The 26,638-nt window shown below is 38.4% G+C and overlaps 1 protein-coding gene across 7 annotated transcripts in view; it reads right to left on the minus strand.

Annotated features, from left to right (window-relative positions):
* rxfp1 (relaxin family peptide receptor 1) overlaps positions 1-26,638 on the minus strand; it is a 68,229-nt gene that overhangs the window by 9,404 nt on the left and 32,187 nt on the right. For 6 of the 7 annotated variants that reach the window (XM_034291633.1, XM_020045701.2, XM_010899941.3 and 3 more), the window contains 8 exons: positions 11,221-11,304; positions 5,513-5,618; positions 2,309-2,380; positions 1,466-1,537; positions 1,197-1,268; positions 912-983; positions 650-718; positions 484-555 (listed from right to left, as the gene is read on the minus strand). In XM_034291633.1, coding sequence (XP_034147524.1) covers positions 484-555; positions 650-718; positions 912-983; positions 1,197-1,268; positions 1,466-1,537; positions 2,309-2,380; positions 5,513-5,618; positions 11,221-11,304 — 619 coding nt within the window. Of the gene's footprint in view, positions 1-483; positions 556-649; positions 719-911; positions 984-1,196; positions 1,269-1,465; positions 1,538-2,308; positions 2,381-5,512; positions 5,619-11,220; positions 11,305-13,740; positions 13,773-15,107; positions 15,128-26,638 lie in introns of those variants that run through there. The other variant, XM_020045702.2, reaches the window with a different exon arrangement.

Raw genomic sequence — 26,638 nt, forward strand, 5'->3', positions numbered from 1 at the left:
TTCTTCTATTAAGTAAACTTCTATTAAGTAAACATTCTAAGTATTGGAAAAACATTGTCATTTTTTCCAATACTTAGAATTCCTGTTTATGAAAAGAAACTGATGTTATCTACATTTCTAATGGGTTTTAGCCTCACTGAGCAGGTCAAGGTCACAATAGCAACAGTGGGGAAACAAGAAGCTCTTGTCAGATTTGATTCTGAGGTATTACGTCTACTCTATTATGTCTATTGAAGTATTACGTCTACTCTATTACGTCTATTGAAGTATTACGTCTACTCTATTACGTCTATTGAAGTATTACGTCTACTCTATTACGTCTATTGAAGTATTACGTCTACTCTATTACGTCTATTGAAGTATTACGTCTACTTTATTACGTCCACTCTATTATGTCTATTGAAGTATTATGTCCACTCTATTACGTCTATTGAAGTATTACGTCTACTTTATTACGTCTATTGAAGTATTACATCTACTCACAGCACAGTCATCACGTTGCAGGACCAGAACGTCACATTTCCGACACTTTCAATCCGATTTCCCTCCATGTCTCTGGATAGACCCAAGTACACACAAAAAAAGCATTTAGAAAAATCAGTTCACATTAATAACAAAAGCCCTTCGATTTGCTGACTTGGAAACTTACAGCCAGTTTAGTTTTGGCATTTCCAGGCAGATGTCATCCAACCTCGTCAAAGCATTGTTCAACAAAACCCTATGAGCATAGCAACAAAACAAGTGCACTCTGATTAAACAAAACCCACATGAAGAAAACAAAACAAAAAAAAGAAAATCCTCTCCATTGCCAATATGAAAAAACATCTTATTGGCCCTTAATTAATAACACTGGCAAACACCTATAAAGTGCATATGAAATAACTTTCTCATTGGTTATAAAAAAAACTCACAAGAGGACCAGCGAGTGCAAGCCTGAAAAAGTGGTGGGTGAGATCTGGTGTATGCTGTTGTTCTCAAGGATCCTACAAGCCAAGAGGAGAGTTTATTTTTGGTTCTCTTAATAAATGAAACATATGGTTAAGCATTGGTTCAGAGGAAACTGCAGAGATATCATCATCGTGCAACATTTCTCAAGGCTGTCTAAAAATGTGTTGTGTGTTGTGTTGTGTCTTTCTTCCCATGTAAGCAGTAGGTTTACACAGAACATCCAGAATGTTTCAATAGGGAAAACTTACAGCCACTCCAGTTTGTTTAGATCTTGAAACACCCCAGGCATCAGGATGGATATCTTGTTGTAGCTTAAATAGCTGAAGCAGAAAATACTGAACTTAAACACACTTCACTAGAACACTTCATAGGGATTAATTTACATATTATTTCAAACATAAGCAACTTTGCTGGAGATCTTTAATCGACAACATTCATTATGCCGGACTTTGATAAAAAAAAAAAAAGGTCTAACATCAAGTGTATTAACAGATTAATACATGTATAATGCACTTACAGTCTTGTTAGATTGTACAGTCCTCTGAATGCATGAGGGCTCACAGCACGAATTCTGTTGTGTTGTAGATAACTGAAAAGAGATGTGTTTGAAATATGTAAAAAAAAAAAAAGTATGTTTTAATCTGTGTGTTGATAAGAACAGCTTTCATAATGACTAACGTGAAGACAAATAACAAAAGGTATGGATGCCACACATAATAATATGAACAATTTGTCCGGTGGGAATTTAGATCATTCAGTTTTCGACCAACCCAAAATAGTGGATGTTGCTTCTGGCTTAGAAAGCCATTCCAATATAGCTTGTAAGATTGCTAAATAAAACAGACAGACAGTGTTTACAGTGCTGATTTTTTTTTTGGCAAGCTGTCAAGTAAGATAAGGATTTTGGCATGGATAATGAATGCAGCTGATGGAAAATGTCATCAAATGAAGGGCTTTCCAATAGAATATCTGTTTATATGACAGTTGAGCCATTGATTCATCTGTCTTGGTTTAGGTCCCAAAGTTAAGTGTTCATACTTTTATTGTAATGAGGCATATTGGTATTAGTACCATTCTGTCAGTCTAAGTAAAAATTATAATAACTTGAAAGCAATTATTCATTTACAGATACCAAAATACTCTTGGGAGGCCAAAGGTACATGGTCAATTTCTTTCAAAGCCTGTACGTTTTCCGCACACCAGCCTTGAATGGCTAGGCCGTTTTTAAAATGCTTTCAAAAATAAATTCTGTATGAATTAATGCATTAATAGCTAAACCAGCAAATCACTATTGAATCCACTAAAGCTTCTTGCCTCAAGACACCTTTAAAATGCAATCAATATTTAAATGACAACTTACAGTTTCTGAAGACTCTGGTAGTTATAAAATATGTTGGAATTCAGTTTCCGGAGTCGGTTTCTTTGCAGGGACCTGTGGGATGTGAAAAGATCAAGGTCAACCAGGTTGAAAAAAACAGGTCCCAAAAGTGTATGCTCTACAGACACATAATTGATTAATAGAACATCTACACATGGAAACAGGAACTAAGAAAATATGTAATAAAGTCTAACCAAAAGCATTACAAATAACATTGTACTACCAGCTATATTGATATTTTTAACAGTTCATGCTAACATTAAAGCAACACTCCATTTACATTTTAAAGGAGAGCCTTGGTTTCTATCATGTTTGTAGACATGTCTGGGTCAATGAGATTTTTTACACGCATAGTTGGCCATTACGTCAGAACATTTACTGGCCTACATCACCTGAAAAATCTAAATAGTCATGTTTTTTTTCATTTCACCAAGCCTCCATGCTACACCAATTGCGCTACAATTCATTTTGTGTGTAGTCATTGCTGTCATTGATTGATATTGGCTCCCATGTTCCTTTTAGCTCCCATGTTCCTGTCAGGAGATACAGCTCCGGAAAAAATGAAGAGACCACTGCACCTTTTTCTTTCCTTTCCAAAAAAGTTAAAATGGAAAGGTTTGAGTGAGGAGCAGAAGCGTTCAATTTGCAGTGATCTCAAAATGTTTACCTTTCTGTTCCTCACTCAAAACTTTCCTTTTCGACTTTTTTGGATAGTTTTTTTTTTATTTTTCCGATGCTGTATATTGATAAATCTACAAGGTATCAACATTACAACTCTAGTTTGCAGTCCCTTCTCTAACCCAGGTATCTCCAAATATTACCCTAGTAGGCTAAGTACTGCTAGCTATATTATGCAACACAATGGCCTGTCATCATGATTTGAAGGACTGAATAGATTAACCATAGTAGGATACTGTATAAAGGATTTGATAGACTGCGGTACTGTAGCTGGGCTTTGGATATTCTAACATCGTCAACTGCTGCTATCTTGAAGAAATGCATTCAAATATGGACTGAAGAATGCATGCATTTACTAATCACATTTGGACAAAAACAGAAAATAAGTTGACTGTATTGATTTCTGCCTTGCTTTTTGGCTTTGGGAAATAACTTACTGACCTATTGGCTAGGTTAAGCAGCTAAGTATGTTTTTTTGTGTTTTTTTAACATACGTTAAAACAGCATTTAATTTGTGCCTTCCTATTGAAAACGGTGGGAATCCATGGCTAGTAATCTTAAGTACTACTACTGAGGCTGCTGTTGTTGAAATGGCATATTTACGACAACATTTGTTTGCTAACCATGCTTGATAAATAGAGATCTGCCTGGTTGTCTACTGCATTTGTACATGAGCAAACATGTTTGTATCGTTTTCTAAACAGCTTGAATGCAGTTGCTTTGCTGTTATTTTGACTACTGAACATTTTTAACTAACAACTTTATTTAGTGGAAACATGATAAAGCATGAATTCACTTGTCAAAATGAAATTATTTCTACTGGTAAACGCATGTTAACGTTGGTGTTTATTGGCATCTCAAAGGTAGCCCACTTAGCACGTACAACACATCAGCGTTACAGTATGTTATCCAGTAGACAAACATTGGAATAGCATGGATTCACTTTTCAAAAGTAAATTATCATTGGAAAAGTTATTTCTAACATCTGTAATAACAAGAATGTGGTGTTCACCTTTGAGATCTGTTACACAGGGCTGCGTCGGGCTAGAGTACGTCTTCGCCAGCCAAACAAAAATGGCACTTAAATGCGCTTGCTTGTTATTAGAACACCATAAGGGCATGACCAATTTAGGTGTTTCAAAAGTTTTGCTGAAATTCCCCTTTAAATGGTAATAGTGAAAGAATACATTATTCCAAACAAAAGAAGCATTTTTTCACAAGGAGCGAAAGGTATAATTTTGAGGCTGAATTGTTATAATTTTATTCCACCTCGATTAGCCCACTTGCCATTTATCAGAGGTCAAGCCAATAAGACTTGAATGCAGAGGATGCCACAGCTGCCTGCAAGACCTTGATGAAAGCCAAGTCCGTTGGAGCAGGAGAAAGCATCAATGAAAGGCTGTTGACACAATTATTTCTCTGCAAATTGGGCTCCAAGGTATACCCATCAAGCAATTTTTACATTTGTAGATGACCAGTCAAGTGGAGCTGGAATTTCCCCAATGGGGACAGATACAGAGGGCCAAAATATGCTGTTATCTAAACAATGTGGGGGCATTATGACAGATAAATAAAAACAATTGAAACTGAGAAAGCTCTTTGTGATAACTTATGAAGCTCTTTGTGATAACTTTATGCAGGCATTTTGCATAATGTATGTTTTTTTCCGTGTGTATACATTACTTTTGTCATAATGACAGTAGTTAAATTTTTTGCAGGAAAGCATAGGTTTCAGTTTGCTTGGCCTCAAATTTAGGAGGCCCAAAAAAGCATCAAAAAATATAGCTGCATTACTAATGACGCATCTGCCAAATGACAGATGTTAAAGGAAGAGGTCACTGACACTATTTGCAGTGTTTTTCCAGTATCCCTACATCTTCTTAATATAACTGCCAAGATCTCTTATATATTTATGGCTGGGACAGTCAACCCTGATAGGGAGATTTTTCTTGTTTAATAGAGCCACTAGACTTCAATCATATTCAATTATGTCATTATTGGCTATATTGTATTTTGTGCTTTAGTGGCAAAAACCCAATTTAAACTCAAACTAATTAAAACTACTTGGATTTCATGCTGTAACACATAAACATCTGAAGAAGTTAAATAGGGAGAATACTATTGAGAGCCACTGCACGTGCAGAAATTCTGTATCAATTCTGTAAAAAACATCTAAGAAATAGTTAGCAGTATCTTTACTCAATGTCAAACTATCCATTTAGAATTAGAATTGTTCTTAAACCATTATACAATTTATATGACAAGTTGCTAATAAATGTGCGAAATTTGACTTCAAATTGCCTATTTTGGCTTCAGGAGCGACAATGCAAAATATTCTCTGTGACAATTTTTTTTTTGCCAGACATGGAACCCGTCTACCCACTCTCACTTCAAGTAATTCTTTACAGCCGTGATCACCAGCATGTATACAAGGGTATTCACCACTATTACAGTGTGTGCGTGTGTTCGCACGTGTGTGTAGACGTGTATGTCTCTGTGGAAACATACATCATGGTGACGTTAGTGGACACTTCGGGGACATGGTGAAACTGAGCGTTGTCACAGTCCAGTTCTAGGTCTCTGCACTGGCATGGCTCTGGAACAGCTCCCAGCACTGGCAGGGGAAGAGACAACACAGAGGAAAGGGAGGTTTAATGACTGACGCACATCTGCGCGTTGTAAACAGGGTGGGACCAAAAACTAGCAACTAACAGAAATAGGTCAAGACAACCTGGTTGTTGGAGAGCTAGCTTCATATCTGACCCTGTAGAGACACAAGAGAGTGTATGAGACCAGCCTTAACGATATGGTTCCAGACTTTGATAGGTAACCACGCATTCCGGGACTTGTGAATAATAGAAATCTTAAACGTCACATTTTGATCTACGTTGTTTGTATGCGCATAATCTAGAATTATACGATTAGACTTAAGTTAGATATTCAATTCCATGTTTCAAAGCAAGTGGTTTCGATGACACAATTTTCGAGGGCCCGTTTTGGATCGACAGTGCAATTTTTACAACCAACTGTCAAAAATCGTGGAAAGCCATTTATCATCCTCCCCAGAGTCAGATACACTTATTGACTTTATTTGTGTGTCTCTCTGTACAGTAAGTATGATATTCAAGGTCTTTTTGTCAAATCATTGCTAACTTGAGTAAACGCAATATTTGGAAGTCTGAGGGATAAGCTAGAATTTGTGGAATAATTTATTAACACTTTAATCACTGGTTATGTACAGTGAAGACAGATGGTGTACCACACTGTGCTTGCTTAGTAGTTTGGCTTCATTCAGCGTTTGGGAATACTGTCCAAAGGCTCAAATGGATGGTTATGGATGGTCGCAGAACTTCAAAGTGAAAATGCAATAGAATTGAATGAATTGGAGAGGATCTGTTTAAGGATCATTCATCAAAGACATTAATTCCAGCTTCCAGCAGGAAGTCTGTGAAGAGATCAGTAATGTTTGGAAACAGTTAAGAGAGTATCATCTGAAATAGTTATTTTATAATTAAAAGGATTTTAAATCAGACAATAAGGTTGTAATAACAAATGTTATTATATTTGTAAAATATAGCCTGCAAGGATATTGCTGCTTTACTATTCACTGTAAATGCTTTGTTAAATACATCATAGATTAGTACATACATTTGAAGTAGCTGTGTTAATAACTAAAGGACAGCTTGTGGCTTAATATTTTACGTACAGTATGTGTAAATAACCCTCTGTAAATGTTTATACCCAACAAGATAACAACAGGGTACCTAAATGTTTATACCCAAGAGGGTAACAACAGACTTTAAATGTTTATACCCACCAGGGTAACAAAAATCTTTAAATGTTTATACCCAACAAGGGAACAACAGTCTTTAAATGTTTATACCCAACAAGGGAACAACAGTCTTTAAATGTTTATACCCAACAAGGTAACAACAGTCTTTAAATGTTTATACCTAACAGAGTAACAACATACTTTAAATGTTTATACCCAACAGAGTAACAACACACTTTAAATGTTTATACCCAACAGAGTAACAACATACTTTAAATGTTTATACCCAACAGGGTAACAACATACCTTTAAATGTTTATACCCAACAGAGTTACAACATACTTTGAATATTCATACCCAATAGGGTAACAACAGACTTTAAATGGGTGTATACCCGTTTGACCACACAACTCCATTGTGTCCTTTTATCTTATTTAAAATTCTAATAATTATAAGTAAATTTTAGTTATGATCTTTCTTACTTGAAACATATTAATTAAAACAGGTTTACAGTATATACATGGTCCCCAAACCATTAAAGAAAGTTTATTATCCTTCAATAAATTACCCCAAACAATCTAAACTGCATGCCCACACATTTTCAAATCATCTTTTTATCATTGTTTCATAAATCCGAATATGTCCAGGTTGCACACCTGTATGGTTTTACATCATTCTGACACCAAATGCAGGTCATTGCATGGCTAGAGATATCCCACAGTGGAAGACAGAAGTACACAGAACCAATAATCCTGACTCTGATTGCCACGTTTTCCAGAAATTCCAGCAAGAACCAAAGATTAACAGAATGAAAAGGGAATGATAATGATATCTGGAATCCTCTAACCAGTATTTCTGATAAAAGTGGCAGTATTACAGATATTTTGTTTTATATGGAGGGGTTATAATAAGATATGAAAGTTGTGCTAAACTATTTCAGGCATTGCTAAACCATGCTATAAAAAAACACATATTAAATATTAGAATAAAAATCCTGGTAAAATGTTGGATGTAGCTCCAATAACATACAAACTAAAAGTTATAATCGGAATTAGTACATACAACATATACAGTATATACAGTATACAGAAACAATAAAAAATGAAACAAAAATCTATCTCACATTCCGTATGGATTAGGTCAAATGGATTAGGTTGGGGCTCTTTCTTCTTTTAAAGAGCACAAATTGTGAAACAGCATAGGCTAGGGTAAACAGAGGGTATAGCAAAGGCTAAATGAACACCCAAGATGAAAAGTATTATCCAGTAGCCATAAAAAACGAATTCCTGACAATATTAGATTTTGGTCCCTATTGTATGTAAATACACTGAAGGAATCCTACAGCTCAAGACAATGGCAGGTTCCATAAATGGTAATTTTTTTTCTACTATACAATGCCCTTCATGATTATTAGCACCCTTGGTAAAGAGGAGCGAAAAAGGCAATAAATAATGTACTTGCGTTTAACAGCTTGATTGTACACTCATGTTATGAGAGAATCAAAGCTTCCATCAAGGTGAAATTGTTTAAAGAATTATCATAGTTTATCAATAAATAGTTTTTTCTAAAAAAACAAATGGCATGAATATTGACACTGGTAGAAATGATAGATAATTATATGCATGATTATGATGACCTCTCTTGGTTTCACCTAGTCTCCAAAACTACAATTTGAATGCCAACACCATGCCAACAAACATTTTGGACTATTTGTCCATTTCGACAGAAGAAAGCTTCTATTCTCATGAAGTGTTAATATAAATGGTATAAATCTGTAAAATTATGACCACAAGAAGGAGATACTGTACATCAAAGGTAGCCCAATTGGAAAGTGAAATAGTGAGGGTTTGTTTGGGAGTCTTGAGCTATATAGGGTGAGTAAAGATTCATTGCCTATTACAGATCCAGATTAACAAAAGATCATTGACAAAAGCTTGTGTCATTTCTCCTGAAATGGTTGGCATGAGAGATTAGAAATAGCTTAGGATGGCTCAGAATCTATCTTGATTGCAAGAATGCATGTTTTACGTCTGAGATGAAGATCATACTTATAGAAGTGAGATTGCACAGCAAGGCGGTTGAAGCAAGTTCAATCGGATAATCATACAATGATACATTCTCCTTGGGTCTTCGTTCTAACACCGAAGGACAGGTAACTGCATTGCAATTTTGCATAAATCTTTTTTTTTATTTGCAGGGCATTGTGCTTGTAGTCAGTAGTACATGACACACCTTCAGTCTGGATAGGAAGCAATTTAAACTTTAGACTCTGCAAATAACTTTTTGGCGAGCAGCAAGAGAGATTATAGATAAGGTCAACGCAAGCTAAGGCAATCACATAAAGTATCAGAGAATTTGCACAGGTGTGCTTTATTCTGTGGCAAACAGACAGTTGAACGATCAACATATGGGGAATGCTTGTTTGTTTAACATATGACAAGGTGGAAAATACTAAATTATTCTAAAAATAATTATTTGTGACAAATGTCACAAAGTGTTACCTCATACAGATTGTATTTTTCTTTCTTGATTACTTTACCGATGGAACAGTTGGAGCTACACAGGCTCTCAAAAGTATTCAACACTTTGGACACTTTTTATTATTTTAAAACATCAAAAAACAAAACAATCTCAATTGGATTGAGGTCCGAGCTTTGACAGAACCACACTCTAGGACACTTACATTATGTTTTGAAGCCACTTCAGGGCCTGTATGTTTGGGATCATTAACCTGCTAGAGGATGGACCTTGTCTAACGTCTCTTGCAAGACTTCATGAGATCTTTTTCCAGAATCTGTACTTTGCTGCATTCATTTTACCCTGTATCTTCATAAGCTACGCAGGGCCTGACATAGAGAAGCATCCCCATTGTACAGTATGAGGCTGCCCCCAGCCCGCTTTGTAGTAGGGTGGTCCTACTTACAAACCCCATTGGTTAAATCACATCTGATTCAGGTGTGTCATAGTGAAGGGGGAAAAATGATGTTCTATATTTGTAATTAATTTAGAACAATTTGCATTTTATTATATTTAACTTAATGCTACTGATTGTGTTGATAAACCAATAAGTAAATACATTTTGACACAATAAAAAGTGGAAATGTCCATAGGGGGGCAATTCTTTGAGTGCCACAGTACAAACCAATAACCACTCCAGCATTCTTTGTTTTGCTATGTGACACATACAAGCTTCGGAATCTATCTGAAGGTAAGCAAAACATTTCTACTTATTTTAAGCTGTTTGTCACCGTCTTCTTTTTCAGGTTTAATTTAAATTTGGGCTTCTATATTTGCAGCTCAAAGCTAAATTGCAGAACCCAGCAGTTTAAGATAATAACAGTGAGAATGAAATGCAAAAATGGCACACAGGGATGGCCTGGGTTGGTGCAATTAAAGTTGACAGGGTAAAGTAGACATAATTGGTCTAAAATAAAATTATGTATCCTAATTTATTAGATTTAGGAAATGCGCTTTAAAATAAAAGTTCCTTTCAATCTGTTTTCCATTCACCATGAAGGCATGATTTTTGTCTATATTGGTTCTAAAACTCAATTGAAATGCTAAATCAACCATGGTATGACCATTTTAAAACCATTTCATAATAGCTAAGTAGAAATAGCTTGTTTAGGGCAAAGGATGTCGTGCCTTTTTGCATTTCATTTTCACTGTTATTGTGTTAAACTACTGGGTTCTGCAATTTAGCTTTGAGCTGCAAATACAAAAGCCCAAATTTAAATTAAACCTGAAAAAGAAGACGGTGACAAACAGCTTAAAATAATTAGAAACAGATAACTGGACTTAAAATCAAATTGTTAAGCTGTTAATTTGTAGGTATAAAACACCTGAAGTCATACTTGTGAAGAAATCTTGAATGTCCATATATTTGTTGAAGTAGCCTACATAATAACAGTATGGGACACCCTCAAAGCACCAGAGAACCATTCTGTGTCTTTGATATCACTTCCATTTCATGAGGCTTAACAGCTGAAAAGGAGGCGTCTGAATTTACTACTATTCATGCAGTGAACAAATAATGAGTATGTGTGTTTAAATGGTTTCACTGCCCACATAAAAGGTTTTGAATCACAAATTACTATATGCACATTATTCAATCCAGACAATTATACAAATTACATGGCAGTCCAATAACATGTCTGTAGTGAATTATCTGTTCCCTGTGCAATGTGCATTAGCAAAAATACACAATTTCTGTGGTGTAGTAAGTCAGCAAGAAAGTTTCCCCTAGACAGGTTGTTGCTTGTCAAGTAATCATAATGCTGCCAAAATGGATATTGTTTTATTCAGAACTGCTGATCCGGTAGGAATAGGTGGTGGTTCTGCACCGATGCTCTTTTTCATTGGTTCCTTTAATAAATGTTATTGAACTAACCTGTCATAGAAAAAACATTAGACGGAGTACATTGATAGACTTTCATATACTTACAGCATTTATCAGACTTGGTCCCCATGTCCAAGTTTGGCATCCCAAAATACTTGTCAAATAGATGGGGCCATCCGTTGTTATCTCCTAGGAAACAGTATAAAATCACATTACTATACTGGTCAGATAGTGCATACAGTGGGGAGAACAAGTATTTGATACACTGCCGATTTTGCAGGTTTTCCTATTTACACAGCATGTAGAGGTCGGTAATTTTTATCATAGGTACACTTCAACTGTGAGAGACAGAATAAAAAAAAATATCCAGAAAATCACATGATTTTTAAATAATTAATTTACATTGTATCGCATGACATAAGTATTTGATCACCTACCAACTAATAAGAATTCCGGCTCTCACAGACCTGTTCGTTTTTCTTTAAGAAGCCCTCCTGTTCTCCACACATTACCTGTATTAACTGCACCTGTTTGAACTAATTACCTGTATAAAAGACACCTGTCCTCACACTCAACCAAACAGACTCCAACCTCTCCACAATGGCTTAGACCAGAGAGCTGTGTAAGGACATCAGGGATAGAATTGCAGACCTGCACAAGGCTGGGATGGGCTACAGGACAATAGGCAAGCAGCTTGGTGAGAAGGCACAATTATTAGAAAATGGAAGAAGCTCAAGATGATGGTCAATCTCCCTCGGTCTGGGGCTCCATGCAAGATCTCACATCATGTAGCATCAATGATCATGAGGAAGGTGAGGGATCAGCCCAGAACTACACGGCAGGACCTGGTCAATGACCTGAAGAGAGCTGGGACCACAGTCTCAAAGAAAACCATTAGTAACACACCACGCCGTCATGGATTAAAATCCTGCAGCGCACGCAAGGTCCCCCTGCACAAGCCAGCGCATGTCCATGCCCGTCTGAAGTTTGCCAATGACCATCTGGATGATCCAGAGGAGGAATGGGAGAAGATCATGTGGTTTGATGAAACACACAGCCAGGGAAACTAAGGAGTGGCTCCGTAAGAAGCATCTCAAGGTCCTGGAGTGGCCAAGGCAGTCTCCAAACCTGAACTCAATAGAAAATCTTTGGAGGGAGCTGAAAGTCTGTATTGCACAGCGACAGCCCCAAAACCTGAAGGATCTGGAGAAGGTCTGTATGGAGGAGTGGGCCAAAATCCCTGCTGCAGTGTGTGCAAATCTGGTCAAGAAATTGCAAACAAAGGTTTCTGTACCAAATATTAAGTTCTACTTTTCTGATGTATCAAATACTTATGTCATGCAATGAAATGCAAATGAATTACTTAAAAATCATACAATGTGATTTTCTGGATTTTTGTTTTAGATTCCGTCAATCACAGTTGAAGAGTACCTATGATAGTATTTACAGACTTCTACATGCTTTGTAAGTGGGAAAACCTGCAAAATCAGCAGTGTATCAAATACTTGTTCTCCCTACTGTATACATATACATGTGTAAACCATTGTCCATCTTCCCACATCAATGTTATAAAACAGCAATTATTAATAATTTAGATGTGCCGTCCAAGGAACAAGTTACATTCAGTCTGTCATTGCCTCAGCCATAATCTAGCCTGTACCATACCAAGCCTTTAAGGAGATACCCCTAATTTGCACCAATGAGCAATCAGACCTACTCTCCTTTTATAGAGTAGTTGCTACACTAACTTTGACTTTATATTCACCAACTTAGAAAAGCTGTAAAAAAAAATTATTAAAAAAGTATATATGACAGATCTCAAGGTCTTCAGGTAAATGGGTAATTGTCTCCAAACCTTTGACTGGTAATGTACATATTTTCTATCTAATGTAAAATGATGGGGAAAACATTTTTGAGGACATTTGTACTATACAAGTTTCAGCCAGCAGCAGTAATGTAGTCTCAAAAAATAGAACTACAGCCTGTATTTCCTGAAAAGCTCTGTCTTCCTTCCTAAATATTTCAGTACAGAGCAGGGATTTCACACATGCCTATATATAAATTATTGATTTTAATGTACGGTCTTGTACAGACACCATATCGTATTTTAACCCAGTCTATCACAGCAGGATAATAATAACTGGAAAAGAACATTTGAATGTGGATCATAATTAATGGACATTTTGGAATGGGTTTATACATTTTTTCTGCATGACATTTTAAAGTGGAAATCAATCATTTGAGTAGTCTTTTTAAACATGAATACACAAGTTACAGTTTTTCCCAATTGATTTGGCACATTTCTGTTTAGTTTGTTGTGTTAACTGTTTTGAGAGCAGTTACGAGGGTTTGGAAAAATTTATCAAATCGATTGGGAAAAACTGTAAAGTTTTGGTTGGCTGTATGAACTACTTTGAAAACATTTGAGAATTTTGTGCACAGTGTTTTGAGAAAATGATGCATGTGATTTGTAATTTATATGAAATGAAGGAACATTTACAATCTGTTTAGGACAATTACAAACTGTTTTGAGAACTGTTATCTGTGTTTGGAGAAATGTGTCAAATCGATTGAGAAAAACTGTAAAATAAAAATGTGCATGACTGTGTTGTTATATGTACATACTGACACATTTCTGCGGACTTCTTTCTTCACAGCTAAAAAATAAGAAAAGTAAGAATGGCTTAAGATTTGACACTACAGCATCTCCCTCAAGAAGTACATAGGGCATAGCCTAGGTGACCAATACTGTCTCCTCTCATGTCAACTCATAATGGAATTGTCTGGTTGAGTTTGAAAATGACAGTGCACAGAGATGGAAATTGCCTTTTTAGGCCTAATTTGTTGAACCATGAGAAGACACTGCCTGGAATTAAATTTGCTAATATATAATATACTACAAAGTAATTCCATCTCAATGCATGTGTTCCTTTTTTGGAGACACAGGAATAGGTCTTGTTTACAAGGAAAACATTTGTCAGTACACATAACAGCTCCAACATAACCAGCACAAACTGATATTCAGTTCCCATTGCCTTTAAATCTTCGTCAGCATCATCAATCACAACTCTCACAAAATGCTGAACTTCTGAAATCTTATGTCAAAGGTTCAGCATACATTTTCTGCTTCAATGATAACACACCACTTAGGTCTTGAAGCTATAGGCTATCTTTGGCTGCTTTCTATAGACATTGGTGTTTTCTTGTATTGAGTAATAACTTCATGCTTTAGCTGTATCATCCATCATGGACCAGTTTCATGTCTGACGGATGCCCTGTACTTTTATAATAAAACTCCCACCTCCACTAATGCAAAACCTCCACTCAGTTCCCCCATGCTCAGACTTTAAAGTCCACAAAATAACACCAAAAGACACTTAATATCAAATATCAATCCCATGCCCACTGGCAATGTATGACACACTGCCAAATTTCAGATGTGATGTAACTAGGGGGCGCTGAGAGGTGTTAACCCCGTTATTCAGATGTGATGTAACTAGGGGGCGCTGAGAGGTGTTAACCCCGTTATTTAGATGTGATGTAACTAGGGGGCGCTGAGAGGTGTTAACCCCGTTATTTAGATGTGATGTAACTAGGGGGCGCTGAGAGGTGTTAACCCCGTTATTTAGATGTGATGTAACTAGGGGGCGCTGAGAGGTGTTAACCCCGTTATTTAGATGTGATGTAACTAGGGGGCGCTGAGAGGTGTTAACCCCGTTATTTAGATGTGATGTAACTAGGGGGCGCTGAGAGGTGTTAACCCCGTTATTTAGATGTGATGTAACTAAAGGGCGCTGAGAGGTGTTAACCCCGTTATTTAGATGTGATGTAACTAGGGGGCGCTGAGAGGTGTTAACCCCGTTATTTAGATGTGATGTAACTAGGGGGCGCTGAGAGGTGTTAACCCCGTTATTTAGATGTGATGTAACTAGGGGGCGCTGAGAGGTGTTAACCCCGTTGTCATGTTCAAGTTCTAAGTATGTCCCTCTTACCAACATGGCTACATAATCGTCCCCAGCTTCCAGTTGACTCATTCATCCCCTCTTCTCCCCCCTGTTGCTGTAAGGAGAATGTGTTCTCAGTCAACTGGCCTGGTAAAATAAAATACACCTAATTATACTGAGAATGACAAAATAGAAATCATAGTGACCTGTCACAGCCATAACACAGAAAAGTATTATCTGCTTGTCTGCCTGGCTGCCATGGCTGAACAGTACCGGATTGAGATTGGAGCTTGACCGACAGCAGCCACTCCAACAATTTGAAAAACTGCTCCATGATCTATCCAAATTACGTGGAGTCCTCTGCTCCTCCCTCCATTCTATCTCCGCTCTGCACACGTACTTTGCCGGTGACAAATTGTTCAGACGGCCTGTCAGCATAGACGCTCTGTTGTACGTCTGTCCTAGCGACAGTGAAGAACAGATGTTCTACAGTGCAGCTGGTGACAGAGTGATGATTACCAGAATTAGCATCTTCATGTTCAGGAAATAAATACTTGGGACAGGTGTCGAACACCTTGATGAGCGATGGATGGGACCAAACCTGATGCAGCCTGTTTGTTGCAGAAATACTAACGCCTTCCATCCGGATCCTGACAATTATTTCATTTTCTATTCTTCAATTAGCCCCCAAAAAATCCACATAATTAAATGTTATTACAAATGAAAAAAGCCTGTTGACCAATGGTGAGTTGTCATCTTAGCTTTCTTGTTAACCCTGCCCACATAGATAAAAAATTAAATTTGCAACTGCAAAATTTGGTAGCAATGGCAAAGGCAGCCAAAGATGAATCTGTTTAATCACAATTTTGAGTATTATTATGTTGCATTCATTTCCATTTCAACTGTTCTCATTTCTAAAATGATGAGATATACACTGTCAATATTTTAGTTCTGTAAACTCTAGGGTTGGGTTGAAGCTTTCAATATCATTGTCTTGAAGCTTTTAATACCATTTAGAATCTGTTTCTATAAATAAGAATGGTTCTTTGTTTTTAATGGCACAAAAGTAATAATAATGGCAGTGTACCAAACCAAGGCCAAAACAACTTTGAATGATGTGTCCTCTAAAGATGGAGATGGCTGGAAATGGAGATAGGCGGTCAGAAGACAGTATGCTGTTTACTCAAAACATTATTGTTTCTGTATTTGGAAAAAAAAAAAGGTTCCCATCCACGTCTCAAATTTTCATTTGAGATTTCTCAGCTCAAGAGGATACAGCGTCAGCCACTGCTTGCTCAACTTCTGTAGTGGAGTTTCCCCTAATTTATTTAATTGTACAATGTCGAGTTTATTCTTGATATCACAGAGTCTTGGCCAGCAATGGTTGAAAATGAAAACTAGACTAGCAGAACCTTGGTCAATGTGTGTCTTTGTAATCAGCTTCTGGTTCATAATAAAAAGCATCTAGTAAGAATGCCTATGGATACTTTTTTGCTTGACCGCAATGCTACGTTCCAAGACAAAAGCCAAATGTGTCTTGATAAGAAACAGACAACCCGAGACAACCATACTATTCCATATCTGTATAGCCAGACTTTAGCAGTTATGTTAGAGCTAAAGATTTGATTTCTGAGGCAAACTGATCAAGCCAAGAGTGGCGACAAACACACACACAAACAAAATGGAAGAACTCAAACAGCCAACTATATTGTCTGTATGAACTTGTCAAATAGTATCTGACCACCTAAAACAAGTTATGCCAAATTAAAAGTGACTTCTGTGAGAACATGACGGGTCGGTTTTTCCCCATCTAAAGTGTTATTAAACTCAGTGTAATTCAATTACAACATTTAATTAAACAGTCATGGCAGTGTTTTTCCTGGCCTATGGCATGATCACAGCAAATCAATTAACTGCAAACTTAAAAAAGAGGTTGGAGATAAATTTAAATTAAAACAATGAGATAATCCCGGAAAGTCGGAAAAGGGTGGCTTGCCCACTTCAGGTTGGTGGAGAGTGCCTGCCTCAAGTGGAGGAGTTTAAGTATCTAGGGGTCCTGTTCACGAGTGAGGGAAGGATGGAACGGGAGATTGACAGACGGATCGGTGCAGCTTCTGCAGTAATGCGGTCGATGTATCGGTCTGTCGTGGTGAAGAAAGAGCTGAGCCGCAAGGCGAAGCTCTCGATTTACCGGTCAATCTACGTTCCTACTCTCACCTATGGTCATGAGCTTTGGGTCATGACCGAAAGGACAAGATCCCGGATACAGGCGGCCGAAATGAGCTTTCTCCGCAGGGTGGCTGGGCGATCCCTTAGAGATAGGGTGAGAAGCTCGGTCACCCGGGAGGAGCTCAGAGTAGAGCCGCTGCTCCTCCACATCGAGAGGGGTCAGCTGAGGTGGCTTGGGCATCTGTTTCGGATGCCTCCGGAACGCCTTCCTGGGAAGGTGTTCCGGTCCCGTCCCACCGGGAAGAGACCCCGGGGAAGACCTAGGACACGCTGGAGGGACTATGTCTCCCGGCTGGCCTGGGAACGCCTCGGTGTCCCCCCGGAAGAGCTGGAGGAAGTGTCTGGGGAGAGGGAAGTCTGGGCATCCCTGCTTAGACTGCTGCCCCCGCGACCCGGCCCCGGATTAAGCGGAAGATGATGATGATGATGATGATGATGAGATAATCCCGGATACAGGCGGCCGAAATGAGCTTTCTCCGCAGGGTGGCCGGGCGATCCCTTAGAGATAGGGTGAGAAGCTCGGTCACCCGGGAGGAGCTCAGAGTAGAGCCCCTGCTCCTCCACATCGAGAGGGGTCAGCTGAGGTGGCTTGGGCATCTTTTTCGGATGCCTCCGGAACGCCTTCCTGGGAAGGTGTTCCGGTCCCGTCCCACCGGGAGGAGACCCCGGGGAAGACCTAGGACTCGCTGGAGGGACTATGTCTCCCGGCTGGCCTGGGAACGCCTCGGTGTCCCCCCGGAAGAGCTAGAGGAAGTGTCTGGGGAGAGGGAAGTCTGGGCATCCCTGCTTAGACTGCTGCCCCCGCGACCCGGCCCCGGATAAGCGGAAGAAGATGGTATGGTACAATGAGATAATGTAGTCTTCCAGGTCTTTTAAGGTGGAATAGAACATTGACACTTCTCCAGATAGCTTGTTTTAATGCAAAGAGGACTAAAATGAGCAACGGTCTACTCTAAGGTCATTGCTGCAAAGACAGTATATAGTAATTGCCACTGTGTCCCCCCATTATAAACAACATGAACATGTCATTCATAATCTCTTGATGAAATCTGCAAATACATATAAAGTACACCACAAGAAATGCCTGCAAAACGAGTTGAGGGGGAAATGTTACCTTGTCATGCAATTTTTATCTGCAATGTAGTTTTGGGAAGATTAATAGGACTCATATTATATCTTGGACTCACAGATACTCGCAATGAACACACGCACAGTTGCAATTCCCGTAGGAGCCAATTTTTTGACAAACAGACTGACACAGAGGAGGTTTGGGGTTGTTTTTCATCTTATGAAAACAGTAGTTGGGCACATCTGGGCCACAGCAAAAGGCAACACAAGTTCCTAGTCATTGGGCTTTGAATTATTATTATTTTTCTCTCCACTATGAATGTTGACAAGAGAATGTCAACAACAATGTACACTCTTAAGACAGAATGGTCTCAGATTGGTAATTGACACATTTTAACCAAGCCCATTCTGTTGTCCTCACAATCTCCTGAATGGCAGCAGGCAAAAAAAAAATATTAGTCCTTAGCATGCAGAGCATGTGTTTCTTTAGAAAATCTATTTCCAAGGTAATGAAATTTTTTCTGTATGCTTTAATGGCAGGCAAAGGTCCTCATTCAGTAACTGTTAAGAAGTACATTTTCATTCATTTCTGTAAAAATATTCATTGGCTTTCTATGCGATTCCCCTTTTAAAAAGTTCGATCACCCTGGTTGCTTTGATGTTGTCTTGAGGAGAGTCAAGCTGTGTCCATCTTTACATCTGCAACCCCAGTGGTTTGCTGTTCTTTAATTAGCGTATCTACAAATTCTGTATAATAAACAAAAGGTTGTAGGATATTTGGACAGGATTTCTGTGACAAAACTATTTATAAACACATTAATATTCATATTTCCTGGTGGTGCTTTGATTGATGGGAAAAGTGTATCTTCCGCTGTTTGATAGTGATTTATACTGTGCTGGCAAACAAACTAAGAATGTCAATTTCATTCCAAGGAGGGCCCAGAGTCTGGTGGTTCTTCCTTTCAATTATTGTCCAGTTAAGACCATAACAACCAAGTGAAAGGAGGTCTTAACTAACTAGTGACCTTAATCAATCAAGCATAACATAGAAGAGAAATGCTGCAGACACGCAAACCTCCATGGAACCTCCCCATTTCAGGGTTGAAGTGTTGGACCAGTAAATAAAAGGTTTCTGGTTCGACATTTTTGAGACAAGCAGACCCAAGGTTTGGGCTTGTCTTTGATCTTGTCAGAAAAGTAGTGCCAAAGCAAGGTGAACAATTTGTTTTTGTGGCCTTAAGCGAGGAATGTAGTCCTCCTTTCTGAGACTCAATAGTCAAAAGTGTCTGCAATGTCAATGTAAATGCTATAGCTGATTCTGCTCAGATCAAGACATAAATAACAGGTGATATAAATGAATATTTGATTAGTAACTGGGACAAGTACCGATGAGAGTGCTATGTTAAATAACGTTTGTTAGACAGTCTGATTATTTTGATTGGATCTTTATTTCATTCATTTGAGCTTGTCATTAGCAGTTGTCAGTGAAAGAGCACTGGAATAATTGTGTTGTTCTCCTAATCAATGTCATATTCTGAAATCCTTGTGATCCACGTTTCTAATCCTTCTCTGTCGTTGTGTTATATTAAGTGTGGAGAGAGAGTAGAGACAGACATGGTGAGACAGAGCCCGAGAGAGAGACGGACAGAGAGGCAGAGATACCGACAGAGACTGAAAGAGAGAGGGAGGAGCGCCAGAGTGTGAGGGAGGGAACAAGCAGAAAGAACGAGAAAGCCAGTGAAAAGAGATTTCTGTATAATCTCTGTTGATTTGGCCCAGGGCTAAGAGCTATGGTGGCCCCAGCCCAACATGATTGTCTACCGAGGCTCAAACAATGTTGTTACCCGGAAGAATCAAATGCAGAATGCACACACACAAACGCACACACACCTCATAATGGGGTGACTCATCTAGTTTCCCCCAGACTACTGGGACTAAGACTATCTGTGTTGAGCACATGGCCGCCTTCTAAGCCTGTTGGTCCTCTGGACAGACGGTACATTTTCCAAGCACATCTACCACCACCAATAAAGTTGAGGACAAATGCCATGCGCAGAGACCGACACTACAACCCACATGGAAAAGCCAGAGAATAATTTAACAACAATCCACAGTGAAACGGGGGAGTCGCTGTACATACTGTATGTTCCTTGTTTTGAAGGCTACTCTGCATTCTCTTTCAATTTCGCTGCTGGTCGACAAAGGATTGTTAACAAGGCCTGTGACAAATAACATTTCATCATGTTTGATTTGCCCTTTTAATTTTCTTCCTGATTGCTGACAAGCAACGGTCAATACTGAAGTCACACTGTCAAAACTATTCATACAGCCTGTGGAACAGAAGTGTATGTGGACCAAACTGTGAATACTTTTTCATTGCTTTCACACAAAATGCATTCAATGAACACATTCTTCAAAATCCATAAACTCTTTTCTCATTCATACTCCACCACCTGCAAAACAATATATTCGCAGCACTTTCCCAAAACTGTTAAAAACACATTCAAAACAGAATGAAGGCAACTATTGTGCATTTGCATAGTACCCATATTGAAATATGAAGAACATTTTAGCAGAATATTTAATAAATCCAAACATAGTTGATTGCAGTTTCAGCTGAAAACATACCCAAGTTTTGTAGACTCTACCCTTTGAGAGAAATGGTGAACGTGTGAAAAATGGTAAACGTCAGTACCATTATGTCCAGGTAAGATGTCTGTTCAATAACCAAACAGGGTATATACACATTTATGCATAATGTGAAGTACTGTAAAACTGTGGATTTACTGTCTTTTTTAGAGAGTAATGGAGATGGAAGCCAGTCAAACCCGCACATAAATTCATCTTTATGGATGAAGCTGAATACAACCTAGCAAAAACACGCCACAGGGGAAGAAATGTGATTGGTCAGAGAGCCACCGTGGATGTCCCAGGCAAGAGAGGAACTAACATCACAATGTGTGCAGCACTGTCCAATGATCGTTTGCTGTTACACAAATCACTCATTGGCCCCTATAATAAAGAGAGGCTAGTGATTATACTATACTTGTTGATGTTTGTTGATGTAAAACATTTTGGGAAATTTGTTTTTTGTTTGTATGCAAAGATATAGAAACAAGAAACCAGGCAAGCCTAGTTCAGCCGGCCCGCAGTAGAAAGTATTGCCCCCTTGAGATACGTAACGGGTCGCCCACGCAAAAGGCTGTGTTGCTAACCACTACACAACAGAGCTCTATGTTCAAGGGGTGTAGCCTTGTGTCTATCCTGAACAAATCCTCTTTTGTGAATGACATTGATACAATAACCATCAATAAAGGCAACGATAACGTTTTTCATCAAGTGAAACGACGAGAGAATAAATCGATGTTGTTGTTCACAATTGATTCGAACTTGAGTCTTCCACGTGAGAGGCACTGTCTTTAACCATTACGCCACGGCATTACGCATTTCACCAGTCGCTAAACACTATTGAGCATTGTGTTGAATTGACGTTTCTTATTAAGTTCACCTCCACCACAAATAGGGTCTATGAACTGTTAGCTTTTGCCACAGGCCATTTGAACAGCTTATAAGCCAGTAATAGACTAACTAGTATCTACTTACTTCTTAGGAATAATCATAATAATTTAGCATTTGCTAACGAGGCTGAAGATGAACGTTTCCATGCCAGAAACAGTCCCAATATAACCTTATATAATTGTAGGCTCACTATAACGTATCTACTGTATGTTGTAGCCAGAAAATGTGTTTGTCTATCCTGACCCGAAACGCATACACGGATGTGTACTTCGAAAATCCACCAGAAACAGTTGCAAAATGACCATAAACTGTCTTATTTCAGGCTTACTATAATGTAGTCACTGGAGGTTTTAGCCAGCAAAGTTTTCGACTATACAGAATAATTCATAATGCGTACTCCGCTTCGCCTGCAAGGAGATACGCATAGCCGCTTCTCTAACCACTACGCTGTTTAACAACGCATAGTCAGTCAGTCAGTCAGTAAGAGACATTCGCTCGTCTTGGCCAGCTCCGCTTACGCGGTCCGGTCAAGACTCTAATGATCCAGAGACAACAAACTGAAAGGGGAATGGTAGGCGTTAATCAACCACCACCTCTATGGTTTTGTCTTTGTTAAGTTTCAGGTTATTTTTCCAGCACCAGTCTTCCAACGGTCAAACTCTCCACCGTACATTGCATGATCGCAGTCACAGATGAGACCAAACTTGAGTAGTTTGACAAATGCATTAGTGAAGGCACAGTCGTTGGTGTTCAGTGAGTAGAGGAGTGGTGAGGGCAAGTATTCTTGCAGCATTCCAGTGCTGAGGAATAATGAGTCCGACTTTTGCATGCCCGTCTTGTGCATCTACATGTTGTGTCCACTTGGTCTTGGAAAGTCAACAGATGGAGCTGGGCAAAAAGTGACAACCAACAGATGGAGCTGGGCACATTCAGCTGGGATAGTTTGTCTTGTAATAGTCCTGGGATCGTGTCGTGTTCAATGCCGGGTTAAAGCTGACAAACAGAATCATTTCAGTGGTATTGGGTCTGTCGAGATGCTGCCGGATGCATTGGAGGCCCATCTTGATAGCATCGTCTACAGACCTGTTGGCCCCGTAGACTAACTTCAGTAGGTTTATGGAGTTGAAAGGACTAGGCACTGAAACGTTGTGATGACACTGGTGAAGCCAGAGGGTGTGAGGGTAGGGGGGCTGAGTAGCATAAGCCAGCACCCGTCCAATAGCAATAATAAGAGGCTTAAGTATGTAGTTTGAAATTTGTCTGATGTCTATCCAGACAGAAAAGCAATCGACACCTGAACCTTTATTTTCCTACCTAACTCTAAACTTGCGTTTGACTGACCAAATTGTTACTCATCCATTCAAGATTCTTATTTTATTTTCATGATTCTGGTCATACAGGAGGTCATGAATCGTAATTATAAAGTACTCAGCCATTGACACAAGCCAACTTTTGACAAACGATCAGGATTAGGCAATTCTCCTTGAGGGGCTTTCGAAATTGTGGAGGCCCACCCATTACATGTACAAAAATACCATATTATGCATTATAATACAAATTCTGATAAAAGGGTGGTAAATGTTTTTCACCCAAAAATATATATATATATAAAAAAGCTGTTAGCTGAAGCTAACATTGAAATTAAGATAGACTGAGCTGGAACATTGTGGAAAAAAACTGACTATCAGTTTCAATTGTTGAGCTGTCAAGGAACCAATGAATAATAGAACCAGGACTGTTTTGGGATTTTGGAACTGTACAGTCAGAGGTAGAACACTAAAAATTAATACCTGCACACAACGTGTCAACATAATTAGATTAAACAGATACATTTTTCTTTAATCTATCACACATATAAATTTACACTGCTATATTATTGTGCTGGGGGATATGAGGAATGCACTTTCTAACTTTTCTCAGTCTCCTCCAGTTTTAAATTTTAGGAGATGAGGTCCTGGTCCACACCTGCGGAGTACCTGGTTTGGGGGGCCCGTTGCTGTCCCTGTCCTTGTCCCCCCGGTCATACTTTTGACCAAGTCTAGAATCAAATAGACTCTGGATTTAGCCAAGAGAAATGTATTTATTATTCTAATTTAACTATTAATATCTCACCCGGCACAGCCAGAAGAGGACTGGTCACCCCTCTGAGCCTGTGTCCTCTCTAGGTTTCTTCCTAAAATTCGGCCTTCTTAGGGAGTTCTTCCTAGCCACTGAAATCCAACACTACTGTTGTTTGCTCCTTGGGGTTTAAGGCCGGGTGTCTCTGTAAAGCACTTTGTGACAACTGCTGTTGTAAAAAGGGCTTTATAAATATATTTGATTTGATTGATCACATATATACATCTCTGGAAACAATTAAGAGACCACTGCACCTATTTCTTTCCTTTCCAAAAAAGTTGAAAAGGATAGGTTTTGAGTGAGGAACAGAAGCGTTCAATTTGCAGTGGTCTCTTAATTTTAACCCTTCTGTTCCCCCCTCAAGACCTTCCTTTTCGACTTTTTGGGAAAGGAAAGTAAAAGGTGCAGTGGTCTCTTAATATTTTCCGGAGATGTATATATATTGTAATATAAATTAATATGAAGGCAGGATCCAGGCAGAGAGGTGTACATGAACATAAGTCTTTACTTTAAAGGCTAACTTATGTACAATGCATAAAATATTAGACAACGTCCCTAACATAGCAACAATGACATCTGACAATAACTGACAAGAAACACTAGGACAGGAGGAACTTAAATATGGACATGATGAGAGGTTAACAAGGTACAAGAGAAGACTAAACAGGACACAGGTGAAATCAGTCAAAAAACATAGAAATAGAACCAAAAGACACTGAACACAGAAATGTTACAGCCAGGAGGGCACAGGCCCGGCTGTCACACTTAGAACATCTGAGACTGAGACAAGTCACAACAGGAGAAAGTGGATCTGGTGGTGAGTCATTCGGTTGAACTTATTGTTTAGCCGAGTTAAGCGGCTGAATTAATTAGATGTTGGTACATCATAGGGTTTGCTTTCAGCTGCGTTTGGAAAGTAAGTGAAAATAAAGCTTTTGACAAGTTCTTTGTACAAGTTCTTCTTTGCAAGACGCTTCTGTGTTCCGTCTCCTAAGGCCCACACACAAACATTTACAGCTACAGTAGGCCTACCTGCTGTTCTTTTCATGTTAGTTTGCATAATAACTCTTGTGCACTTTTGCCTGTGTGTGTTAAAAAACATATTTAAAATGATTGTTTATGCTAGTTAACAAAATACTTGGATTTATGAGCTGGATTAAATGTCTTTGCAATTAGATTGTTCTTTACATTAGTAACTGCCTGTATGGAATTTGGTAGCATGAATGGAAATGTTTATAATGTTAGGTCAAAATATTTTTTGTTCACATGCTCTCAACTTTGAGATTATGTTTTGTAATAACTGCTTCCAAACTTTAAATAATTAAAAACATCTATGTTGTGAAGCATTCAAAAGATTAGCAATTAGTGCAAAGAAATGTGTGATTGTTTGTTAACCTTACTTTTCCTTTATTGTTTGTAACTTATTTTTATTTAGCATTTTTTCAAAACATTACCAAAGTGGAACAATAGAATGGTGTTATAGTGTAAGTTGTTGAACAGGTTTTGTATGGATGAAATGATATATCAGTGTTAATGTGGCTTGGATTTTAAAAGATACGTGCCTAAAGTAGTGCAAAACATATGGTGGAAGTAAACTACCTTTTTCCATGTTTATACCCATCCACAGTTTATTCTTTTTCTATTTCTCTAGTGCATGGCAAGGGAGAACAATCAAGTATCTTAATCCTACATTAAGAAAAGGGAAAAACACTTAAAGTTTTTTTTCAAATGACTGAATGGCATCTAGGTTTACTGGTTGCTGTTGACCTGCCAATTCTAAGAACTTACATGGGTTGTCCCTTAGTTATAGCTTAATAACAGCTATATGAGAGATTATTTTTTAAAACATTTAAAAATCCCCAGACCTGTTCTGATAACTTTCTAAAGATTTTCTAAAGATTATCTGAAGATTTTCTAAACTGAAAATGTCATAACAACATCTTTAGGGTAGCAACACTTTTAGAAAATGGATAAATAGTTCTTTGTTTAGATTGTACAGATGAAGGCAAATTGTATATTTCATTATTTTATCAGACATTCTCATCCAGACGCTCTATGTTTTTGTTGTTGTACATTACAAGTGCCATATTCTACTTACTGGGTTAAACAAGAAACCTCCACAGAGAAACAATTTGGCCGAATGTCAATGAATAAACATTATTCAGATGAACAGCTATCTTGATTACCTATGGGCCTGCTAATGTGTAGAAGTGCAATGGAATTGTACGTTTCAGGAATCTAGAGTGGTGGTTGTTGCAATGTAGCGAGCCCTAAAAGTGTTTTCGGCAAAATAGGAATTTTATTATCTGCACACTGCATTATGTGGATCTAAATTGTTTTGTACATGCAAAACATGCAAAAAAAATGTGTACTATATTTATATGGACGCATACTGTTCATAAATATTCTAGTCTGTTCTCTTCTTTTTTTGAAAATGTGTGCAGTGTGCATGTTTTTGCCTGACAAACTGCTATCTATACCAGCTGTAACAGCTATTCACACCTGCTGTCAAATCCACCCTCCCTAACTCCCCCTCTTCCATAAGCCTACTTACTCCCCACTCTCGAAAATTGGATTGGAGAGAAGTAGTCTTCATACATCGCCACAGAATCCCAATAAGAAGCAAAACGGGTGTCTCTGTTGTT

Source organism: Esox lucius, chromosome 4 (assembly GCF_011004845.1).
Source record: "Esox lucius isolate fEsoLuc1 chromosome 4, fEsoLuc1.pri, whole genome shotgun sequence".
NCBI lineage: Eukaryota > Metazoa > Chordata > Actinopteri > Esociformes > Esocidae > Esox > Esox lucius.